This window comes from Gossypium hirsutum, chromosome A07 (genome assembly GCF_007990345.1).
Source record: "Gossypium hirsutum isolate 1008001.06 chromosome A07, Gossypium_hirsutum_v2.1, whole genome shotgun sequence".
Lineage (NCBI taxonomy): Eukaryota > Viridiplantae > Streptophyta > Magnoliopsida > Malvales > Malvaceae > Gossypium > Gossypium hirsutum.
Window position 1 is genome coordinate 564,587 of NC_053430.1, and position 11,053 is coordinate 575,639.

Genomic DNA, 11,053 nt, shown 5'->3' on the forward strand with positions numbered 1-11,053 from the left:
ATATTATTTACGCGATCGTCTGAATTTATAATGATTTTTTTTTGGGTGAGAATATATTTTGCTATAATTGATCAACTTAATTGCCACGTGCCCAAAATAATTATTAATTGAACGTGTAATTTCATTTTTAAATTTGTTAAAAAAACCTCATAAAAAAAGAGTACAAAAAGCGACTGGGATTTCGATTTCTTGCAATATCATTGCATCATCATTACTACCTTTATTTATTTTTATCTAATTTCAATTATTTTTAAATATATAATTATCACAATTTCTATTAAATTATTATTTTTAAATGTGTAACTATCACAATTTTTATTTTCCTCCAACTTTTTTAATTAATACTTTTAAATTAAATATTATATTTTTTTCAAGTATCAGTTTAGTAATGTGATAGAATATAAAGGGTATTTTTGTGAATTCAATTTTTTTTCTAAACTCGTGCTTTTATTTATATTATAGATTATAAATTATAGGTAAAAATACATGCTTGACTAACTACAATGGCAAGCACAACCAACTCAATACAAAGCACAATGGATGAAGAATTGAAAATAACTAAACCTAGTCGGAAAGAACCGGAGAACACTCACAGTACATGCACAAAGTAGGGTGAAGACTCATGCATTGCAATTGTGTATGATAAGACTCAAACCTAAATCTTAAATCATCAATAAAATTAAATAGCCAATGTGGCTTTGACTTAATAATAGTGTCGAGGTTGTAAAAACTTTGAGATTTTAAGTATGAGTCACGCCCTATATAAATTAGAAAGGCTTAAATGAAAAATTGACCTCCAAATTATAGTATTTTTTTATTTAGATGCCTAAACTTTCATTCGATTAATTTTTTAGTCCAATCATTTATTTCTATTAAAAAATCTATCAACTAATTAAATTCTTACACATGTCAAAATTTCAATTTCAATTTCAATTTCAATTTCAATGATTTTATTTTATTTTATTTTCCTACTCTCACCTCTCCCCCGTTTATTTTTTCATCTTCTATCTCCCCCTCCTTCTCTCCATCCAACTCTTCTTCTTTCCGTAAATATTAAAATCAATTTCGTAAAAAAAGTTGTTGAAGAAATGCAGTTATTTTGACACATGTAAAAATTCAATTGGTTACTGGATTTTTTTAAGAGAGACAAACAACTTGACTAAAATATTAATGGAATGAAAGCCTAAGTATAACTTTTGACCCAAAAAAAAAACGTAAATAAGAAAGACGCTATAGATTATGTGTTAGTCATTTAAGCCAATTAGAAATAAAGCAATATTTACCTGAATTTGACAACTTTCAAGAACTTAGCCTACTGCGGGTCAAAAAATTTGTTAAATCCAAAGACTAAATGTTACTTTATTCCTATTTTTTATTTTTTTTAAAAAGCATACATATATTTCTTTATAAAGCAAGGCCCGAAAAGGATTGGGCCCTAAATTGCAAAAGTCCAGCTTAACCAGCTCGGCTGTTTTTTCAAGAGCCGACCCCGAGCTGAGTCGAGCCCATATAATCTTCCTCGTTTTTAAATTTTATTTTTAATTATTTATTTTCACAAGTATTTAAAGCCTTCACCTTTATTTTCCCTCTCTTAATTTTCTTCATCGAAAACTCTCACACTTTCTCCTCGCATTGGCACACTCGAAGAATTTTTCTCCTAGGGTTTCAGCAATTCTCGTTATTATTGGTATATTTCGTCTCTTTTCTCCTTCTCACGCCGATAATTCGTTTTTTCCCGCATTCAATTTGTTTCTGTTTCATATAATTTTTTTCATAAGTGTTAGGGTTTCGTTTAATTCTTAGTTTTAACTTCGATTGAACTGATTGGTTAATTTTTAACTATATTATGATTATGATTGTTGTTATTTCGTTATTTTTACTCTTGTTTGACGCCTACTACTTAATTTAAGTATTAGGGTTTAGGTTTTAATTCTCAGCTTAACTATTATCCAATTCACTGGTTAATTTTTAACTATAATATTATTATGATTGTTTTTATTGCGTTATTTTACTCTTGTTTGATGCTTACTACTTAGTTTTAGGGTTTAGGGTTTAATTCTCAGTTTAACTATTATTAAAATCTTTGGTTAATGTTTAGCTTTATTATGATTGTGACTGTTGTTATTGTTTTGTTTTGCTCGTGTGTTGTTACTGATGTTAGTTACTGTTGGACTATAGAAATTGTGGGACGAAAATGGTTCTGTCGGACGATGAAATCAGGAGGTTGTTTCGTATCCGAAAGACGGTATTGCAGTTGTTGAAAGACAGAGATTACTTCGTCGGAGATTTCGAGATTAACATGTCTAGAGAACAATTTATTTCCAAATTTGGCGAAAACATGAAAAGGGAGGATCTCATTATTAATAAAGCTAAGCGAAACGATAGCTCTGATCAGGTGTTCTCAAATATTTCTCCACTTTCAACACAATTTTAACAACTAGTTTCAATTCACTTATCTTTAGCTTTTGAATTTGCAGTAATATGGCACGAATAAGTGTTTAATGACTTGTTCTTGTTTATGAAGTTTTCTAGCTACACTTGTCTTTAGGTTAAAGTATTTGGGAGATCTCTGTATTATAGGGACTGTATCAAATTAGTCCCTCTATTATTGAATAGACCAATTTAGTCCCTATACTATTAAAAAGAATCAAATAAGTCCAAATTGTTAAACAGTAAATGATAAAAATAAATATTAACTCTATTCCAATTTGGCCTTATTTGATTCTTTTTAATAGTACAGGGACTAAATTAATCCATTAAATAAGAGGGACTAATTTAATAAGGTCCCTATAGTACAAGGATCTCTTAGATACTTTCACTTTTGTCTTTATCCATAGCCTCATTAATTTAAGGGTTTTACTTTTCTGTGTGCTAGATCTATGTTTTCTTTCCTGAAGAACCCAAGGTTGGTGTGAAAACAATGAAGACATATACCAACCGCATGAAATCGGAGAATGTATTTAGGGCTATACTGGTTGTGCAACAAAATTTGACTCCCTTTGCTCGGACTTGTATCAATGAAATTTCTTCCAAATTCCACTTGGAGGTTTTCCAGGTCAAATTTATCGCTTTTATGATATTTGCGTTCCACTTTAGGTCATCATTATGCTTAGTGGTGAAGGACTTACACTAATCAATCTCTGTCAAAACGGGATTCTTGGTGTGTATTCTTCTATGAAGGAAAGCTTTGAGGGCAATGATTCATCTAATTAAGTTTACTTTCTCAAGCTTATCAAGTTGGTGTAATCGATAAGACCAAATGGCTAAGTTCATCTGATTATTGCTGTATGTTACAAATTTTGCAATACCACACGAGGATCCACATTTTCCTCTCTTGAAATCTGTTTCTCCAATTTTGTTACTCATTGTGATTTTTGTTTTGAACTTCAATGGTGCAGGAAACGGAGCTCCTTGTTAATGTAAAAGAACATTCTCTTGTTCCGGAGCATCAGGTGCTTACTACCGAGGAGAAAAAGACTTTGCTGCAGAGATATACTGTAAAGGAAACACAGGTCAGTATGCATAGGGTGAATGAACCTGAGAGGTCCTTCTATTATAGGGATCTGATCAGGTTAGTCCCTATCATTAAATGGATCAATTTAGTCTCTATACAATTAAAAAGAATCAAATAAGGCCAAATTGGAACAAAAGTTAACATTTATTGCATAAAGAGGTCATTTACACTATTTAACAAAGCTAATATATTTAAAAGTTTTATGGTTTTGTAAATGAAATCTGTTCAATTCCAAAAAAAGATTTCATTTACAAAACCATAAAAACTTTAAATATATTAACCTTGTTAAACAATAAATGAAATTTTTTGTACAGTAAATGTTAACTTTGTTACAATTTGGACTTATTTGATTCCTTCTAATATTATAGGGACTAAATTGGTCCATTTAATAATAGAGGGACTAACTTGATACTGTCCCTATAATACAGAGACTTCCCTGGTACTTTAACCATATATATAGTAACCTTAATTACTGTATAGTGTTAGATTAGAGTATTCTAAAGTGATTTGCTCAAATCTTTGTTGGCTAACGTGATATTCATTGTTTTATAGCCAAAAGTAAACTAATACGTATGATCATTGTGTTTGTGGAATGGAATGAATGCAGCTGCCGCGTATCCAGGTGAGTGATCCGATCGCAAGATACTACGGGCTGAAGCGTGGACAAGTGGTGAAGATAATTAGGCCTAGCGAGACTGCTGGTCGTTATATTACCTATCGGTATGTGGTGTGAACATGTTTCATGTTAAATAGGATTTTCCTAGTTTAGTTAGAACTAGACAGCCTAATAGATTTTGTAGTCGGGGTATGAAGAAGACAGCTATGATGATAGTTTGTTTAAATGTAGTTTAGGGTTTTGTTGAATAGCCTCAGTTGTAGTATTAGTGCAATCACTCTTTTTAGCCATTACTGTGTTCCAAATCTTTTCTATTCTCCTAGGTTTTCCGGATCGGTGGGTGAACCAATCAGGTCATGAGCTTACCTGTCATATTGGTCCGTTTAGTTTAATTAAATAAATAATTAAAAAATTCATAAAAGTAAATATATATTAAAAAAATTTGGTTCAACCGGTCTATACTAATTTTTGAGTAAATTGATCTTTCTCCAAAGTGGTGCACCGACTGAATCCCAATCCGGTTCGAGCAACAGTTGTATCCTCTTGTTTTTGCCAAAACCTAAATGATAGTTTCAATTGGAGATGCTAATGGATAAAGTAGATTTGAATATTTGTGAATATTCATTGATACATTTCAGTAAAATGCTAATGGATAAGGTATATTTTAGTAATTTTTTCTCTGTCGCATAATTTTTGTATTTTTTTGCCTTGAACTTCAAACCTAAAGTCTATGAACTCTAAACTTAAAAGATTGAATCTTGAATCTTAAATTTTAAATTCGACTTTAGAATTTAAGCCTTAGAGTTTTGAATTTATGATTGGAGATCAGAGTTTGAGTTTGAGTTTTTAAAGTTTAGGATTTGAGTTTGAATTCAATATAAAAAATTATCAAAATTATGTATATAACATGAAAAAAAAATTATTAAAATGTCATCAAATAATTAAAAAGGATGATGGATTCAAATGTTATTGATTTTGATAATATTTAAATCTATTTTACTTTTATAGATGACAAATATAGATTAAATGTTTTTTTTCAATAAATAATTTAATTAATTTGGATTTTGAATCCAAATAATAATAGTTAGATTTTAAATCAAACATGTGAATTTAATAAAAACTGTTTCGAAGCAAATATGAAAAAAAATGTCAACTTAGTTAAAAGTTTTTGTCTAAATTGTGTTAACTCCATCTCCTAAAAAAATGTAAAAATTTGGATTTTATAAAATTGCAAATAATCCACATGTGTTGAATTGGGGGTTGAATCTTGTTTATGTGGCAAATGCAATATATGAAGCATTTTTACGTAATAGAAGTAACAACAATTGAATAAAGAACTTGATATAGAACCCCTAAGTCGTGACGTGTTTACCTTGTAAAAAAACAAACTCTCATGGAGAGCAAAAAGAGCTTTCTTGCCATGGTTGATAGATAAAGTGCAAACACTTTTTCCCCAATGAAATTATTCATAAAAATGGGTCCCAACACATCAAAAACACCAAAAAAACAAACAAGGCATCCAAATACTAAGACACTTGGTGACTAACAAACAAGCCGAGAAAGGAAAACGATAGCAACCAACGCTTGCACGCTTAACCCACTCAATGAAATCAAGGATGAAAGTGACTTGGCGACAATAGTCTTTGGGATGTCAAAGTCAGAAACATAGAGTGACGTTAGCTTTTAGATCTAAAGATCTGATTTGGAGCATTGGGACCTGCAATAGACCAAGGGGGCCTCTTTATACTGGAAAAACTGGTGACCGACATTGGAGGCAGCAAGGACGATGCAAAGAGAGAGAGAGGGGCAGGGGAGGGAGGAGGAAGGAAGAAAGAGGGGAGAGTGAGGCTAGATAAGGGAAAGGGAGGAGGCCGGCATGAGTGGAGAGGCAGCTAGCCACCTAGAGGATGCTACAAGGATTTGGCTGTTAGAGAGGACTCGAGATACAAACATTTCACTCAACAAATTATACAAATCGGCATAAACACGGTTCATAGTTCAAATTCAATTCTAACAATTCAAGTTGACATCTGTTTCTTGATTTTGTTTCAAAAATACTGGAATGAAGGTTAAAAAATTAGTTTCCCTTCAAACCAAACAAATTATCAACAGCACTTACAATATACTTTATTCTCTTTTCCACCCAAAAAATGTATATATATTATATTATATCTATATATGGTATAAAAGTTTGGGGAAATGGATATGAGTGACTTACCACATAAAAGGGCACATTCATTCAGAGCCAGCAACTTTTAGTAGCTCCTCCCATGAGGTCAATTTCTCTCTTGGTTTATTTCTCAAACTCCCTAACCTCTTCTCTTCCTTGTCTATTCTTTCCCAAGCACTGAAAGGTACAACTCGGACATTTCTATTGTCCAAAATCTGGAGGAGTCCATCTCTTCCAAGTTTCGGCAACCTGGTTGTTGATGCTAAGACACCTAGTTCAAGATCTTCTGATAAACTTGCGACCTATCATCACAATGGTGCAGTTAGCAAAGACATGCAAGTCGGGTAACATGAAATGAGAGAACTTACAGTTTCCTCAGCACAGTAAAGATTCGTAGCGATAATGCCAGTTGGTCCTCTCTTCAACCATCCGCAGACATACAATCCATTCTCAATTGATGTAGGATCTCCAGAATTGTCACTTAGAATTCGACCTTTAACATTTGGAACCACACCTGGAGAAATATAGCATAATAAGTTTTTTCTTTATTCTTCGTATTTGTTAAGAAAGGCTTGAACTGGCCAGGAAACAATACTAGTTAAAGCTATTCTTTTGCTTTACCTTTCTGATTATCAAATGGCAAATCATCGACTGGCACTGATTTATAGCCAATACTCTTTAGCACAATCCTACAAGAAGTACATGTTACCGTACAGTTCCATAACATAGTTAACATGAGGTTCCCGAAACAAGATGAACATCTTTCGGGATGTTGCAACTATAAGGGGGGGGGGAATGTTACTCGTTATAGGTCAAATCATTTGCCTTTTAAATAAGAAATCAGTAATGCACCTTTACGTCGTAATATAGAACAAAACACATTAGGACAGAATTAATAATAAAAATATCTATAAGCAAGTGTTGGGGAAAACATCAATGTTGTAGATGGAAATTGCATATTTTGAAAGTTAAAGCTTGACATCCAGGGAGGGGAAAAAATGAAAAAGAAAGAAATTACCCACAAGAAAGATTTTCAAATTGTCCAGTACCTATGGCAATCTGTTTTCCAGAGCCAATACCTACAAAAGATGAAGTTATAAATAACCAATTTAGAAAACTATTTAATGAGACTGTTTCACAGATTTTAAAAGATCATGTAGATGATATCCCGATACAGTACAGTGCTATTCATGAAATTTGTATATCATAGAGAGCATAGAGCCAACGACAATGAGATACCTTTTAGAGTTGTCTTCTCAAGGTGCACCCCAGAAACGTATCCCTTTTTGTCATATGATTCTAGAAATCTATCAGGTTGACGGAAGAAAACAAAATGAAGTTCGCGTTGACCTGAACTAGGTTGGGAAGGTCCTGCAGTTGCTGCCTTAGAAAGTAACTCATAAACCCTCCGATGAATACGACTGTTTTTCATTTCTTCCTTCATAAAAAAAGACAGCATGTAGATGGAAAAAACATAAATAGAATGGATGAGAAGCTGAAGAAGCAACAAACAGGATATGAGGTATCTTTTTTAACAATAACTATTAACGAAGTGGCAAAATTAGTGTCAAAATTAGTGTAAATAACCAAATGTTAGACCAAGGAACTTTCAACTTGGAGGTCTCAAGTTCAAAACTTGAAAGGATGAACATTAGTGTCAAAAACCAGCAAGCATTTGAAGGTAAGATGTACCTCATCAGCCGGGGTTATCTTCAAATCTGTTTCCTTTATGTGAATATACAAATCTTTAATACCTGCCAAAATAATAAAAACTTCTCTAAGTTCTGCAGATTTAGGACAATAGTGTACCCCCGCTAACAGCAAGGATCTGAAGGTATCAATAACCCATAGGGTTAAGATAAAATATAGCAATAAGTCATATTGCAAATGATCAGAGTATGATATCGATGACCACAAACTACCCAACATGGAGTGTTAAAAATGGATCAATGCATCGACACAAAAACTGCACCACTCATCCAAAGCATACAATTTTAAGTATTCCACGTCCAACTTCCAAACAAAGATCAGGTTGACAAATACACAAGCCAACACAATCAATTCAAAAATGAAATTATCGGTTTGCCAATTGAAAATCTACAGTGAATGAAACTTTAGTTCAGCATTAGCAGCATTTCGTATTGCTGGCCAAACAGCATACACTAATTTAAACAATTCAAGACATACTGATTAAGAACAAATGCATCCCCTAGACCCATTATCTTAGGAATTACCAAGAACTTCTCGGAGCTCTTTTGCAGTACAGGCTGCTTGGACTGGTCCACGTCTTCCAACCAGATATACTTTCCTGTAATAGAATCAAGTTTAAAGATCTGATAAATGGCTAAAAGATTTATGCAATTGATTCAAAGGAAGAGGTGAGAAACCTTATAGAGCTTTGTTCCAAAGCAGTCAAAGCATGGCTAGCAATATCAGTTATTGCCAATTCAGATGTTGGACGTAGAAGGATACGAGCAACATCAAGAGCTACATTTCCCTGAAAAGTTATACAACTGCAGCTCTCTTTATCACATATATCAGGGATCAAATCCGTACATAATAGTGCAGAATGGAAAAGAATCGAAAATAATGGATTTGCATTGCCCGTGTATAAAAATAAGACTAACTGGCGTCCCCGCAAAGTACGAACATAATTGATAAGACTAAATATATACATAAATTATAAGTTTTGATTATTTTCATTGAATATAACCAATTGAATGCCTTCAAAAGCATAGCTGAACATGGAATGACTACACAAATCTCATTTGTTGAGAACTTGGAACCGATCAGACTCTGGTCGAATCCTTTTATCACAATAGCCCTTAAAACAAAATCACTAACTAATGCCTCACAAATCCTTTGCATGTGTCTTTGATTCCCCAAGGAATTGGAACCATGCTCAGTCCAATTATAACTGTATAACTACTCCCAATTTTTGTAATTAATTGAGAATAAAAAACCTTAAAACAAGCAACCAACTATGCTATAATGCAATCATAAAAAGTACCTGACCAAGGATAACAGCTGTATCAGTGTTCTTCAAATCAGGGTCCAGGTTTCTTCCATATGGGTGCCCATTATACCACCAAACAAACTCTCTAGCTGAATGTACTCCTTTCAAATCCTATAAAACAAATTGATTTACATATAAAACCATGAGCAACATCCATTACACTTAAACTGTATAAAGAAAACTCTAATTTCCATCGAACATACTTCTCCCGGAATGCCTACAACTCTATCACTTTCCGCACCATAAGCAAGCACCACCTGTTGGATTAAATCCACTAATGCATCAAATTAATCCACATACCAAAAGAAAAACAGCATTAACTCTGTTAACAGCATTCAGTAAACTATGTCACTAAGTTCTTACGACATGGTAAAGCTCCCGAAGTTCCACCAAAGAAATCGAATATCCAAGAGCAACATTCCCCAAAAAAGAACACCGTCCGTTTTGTGCAACCCGAGAGAATTGATTAATCACATTCTGTTCCAAGCATTATACCAAAACTAAGCTTAATTAACAACAATATTCTACTAAAAACAATTAAGGAGAGTTTTTTTTTTTTTTCAAAGACGGACCTTAGTTTCGGGATGATCAGGTGCAACGCCAGAGCGTACTAATCCATAGGGCGTAGGTAATCGATCAATAATGTCAACTTGTGATCCTTGATGAGTCTTCAATATCTGTAATTAGTTCGAATTAGAAAGTTTTGAATAAATTTAAATCAAATAAGCTAAATCCATTATTGATAGGCGGTGTAGAACCTTTTCCGCAGTGTAGAAGCCGGCGGGACCGCTTCCGACGATGCAGACACGTAACGGATGAGAAGAAATTGTCGAAAAGCTTCGCCATAAAACTCGTCTAGCTCCAAATATTGCCATTTCTTTAATTATTGCTTCTTCAATAAAAAAATTTAAAAGAGAGTAGAAATGGAAAATGGAGGATTTAAGGGAGGTTTTAGGAGCGAGACAATTCTAGGGTTCCTTAATTTTTCAAAAAATCATGAATTGGGGGAAAAACTACTATTTGGGCTTTTTATGATCCGATATTTAATTGGATTTTTTCTATTTATTTGGGCCTAAATTCATTGTTGCAATGGGCTGTTTCGGGTGGCTAATATCCCACTTTTAGTTAACCTTCTTTGCCAATGAGGCCTTAGCTCGGTTGAGCATGATGGCAAAGGCTTCGGTCCTAAATATCTAAATTTGAGACATGCCATATGCAATTATATGCGTAGAATTTCAAGTTCCCCTTTGTTAACTTTAATATGGATTATACTACTTTTTAGTTTGTTTATGTTTAATAATTCGATTCTATTTATGATTTTTAGAACAGTCTGTTTATAATAGTTTGATATTTATGATTACCTAGATATATATTTGAAATTATACTTTAATCATATTATATTTATAATGCTTTAAAAAGAAAAGCATTTGGTTCACGGAATCACATTCTTATGTTTGGATAAATATGATTACATTGAGTTTATCAATTGATGAAAGTAATAAAATGTGCATAATAAGATTCAAATGTATATATAAATTAAAAATAAAACTTTGGTTGAGTGGTAAACCTAAGGTGTTTTCAATGTAACTAACATGAGTTTAAATACCACTATATGTATATTTTTATTTATTTATAATTAAAAAGACTAAAGTGTCATCGAATAATATAACTTATTTTAAATACAGAAAGTTATTTTTGTGATCTTCCTAACCAAGTTGGTATCTGGTTGACTCGTGA

At 32.8% G+C, this 11,053-nt stretch overlaps 2 protein-coding genes across 3 annotated transcripts; one reads left to right on the top strand and one right to left on the bottom strand.

Moving 5' to 3' along the window:
* The first annotated feature begins 1,534 nt into the window (after positions 1-1,534).
* LOC107930778 (DNA-directed RNA polymerases II and IV subunit 5A) lies at positions 1,535-4,420 on the top strand. 2 transcript variants are annotated; one of them, XM_016862494.2, is made up of 5 exons: positions 1,535-1,687; positions 2,179-2,395; positions 2,876-3,055; positions 3,399-3,512; positions 4,122-4,420. In XM_016862494.2, exons 2-5 carry the CDS (start codon positions 2,195-2,197, stop codon positions 4,245-4,247), a joined length of 621 nt encoding a protein of 206 aa, XP_016717983.2. In that variant the 5' UTR covers positions 1,535-1,687; positions 2,179-2,194; the 3' UTR covers positions 4,248-4,420. The 2 variants fall into 2 exon arrangements, with proteins under 2 accessions (XP_016717983.2, XP_040972980.1); XM_041117046.1 differs by having other exon boundaries at positions 1,572-1,687; positions 2,162-2,395.
* Positions 4,421-5,444: 1,024 nt separating this feature from the next.
* On the bottom strand, positions 5,445-10,328 carry LOC107930784 (NADPH:adrenodoxin oxidoreductase, mitochondrial). Its single transcript, XM_016862501.2, has 13 exons — positions 10,075-10,328; positions 9,889-9,993; positions 9,680-9,793; positions 9,520-9,573; positions 9,311-9,427; positions 8,688-8,797; positions 8,535-8,608; positions 7,993-8,054; positions 7,540-7,738; positions 7,319-7,379; positions 6,922-6,989; positions 6,669-6,814; positions 5,445-6,602 (listed from the first exon to the last, which is right to left on the bottom strand). The coding sequence occupies exons 1-13, from the start codon at positions 10,189-10,191 to the stop codon at positions 6,366-6,368; spliced, it is 1,464 nt and encodes a 487-aa protein (XP_016717990.2). The 5' UTR covers positions 10,192-10,328; the 3' UTR covers positions 5,445-6,365.
* Between the last annotated feature and the right edge of the window lie 725 nt (positions 10,329-11,053).

Bases quoted from the DNA above. Each gene is read 5' to 3' on its own strand.
- LOC107930778 (XM_016862494.2), top strand. From the start codon at position 2,195: ATGGTTCTGTCGGACGATGAAATCAGGAGGTTGTTTCGTATCCGAAAG. The intron at 2,396-2,875 runs GTGTTCTCAAAT...TCTGTGTGCTAG, and splicing joins GAAACGATAGCTCTGATCAG to ATCTATGTTTTCTTTCCTGA. The intron at 3,056-3,398 runs GTCAAATTTATC...TCAATGGTGCAG, and splicing joins TCCACTTGGAGGTTTTCCAG to GAAACGGAGCTCCTTGTTAA.
- LOC107930784 (XM_016862501.2), bottom strand. From the start codon at position 10,191: ATGGCAATATTTGGAGCTAGACGAGTTTTATGGCGAAGCTTTTCGACA. The intron at 8,609-8,687 runs GTTTCTCACCTC...ATTCTATTACAG, and splicing joins TTGGAACAAAGCTCTATAAG to GAAAGTATATCTGGTTGGAA. The intron at 7,739-7,992 runs GTACATCTTACC...TTTTTTATGAAG, and splicing joins AGATAACCCCGGCTGATGAG to GAAGAAATGAAAAACAGTCG.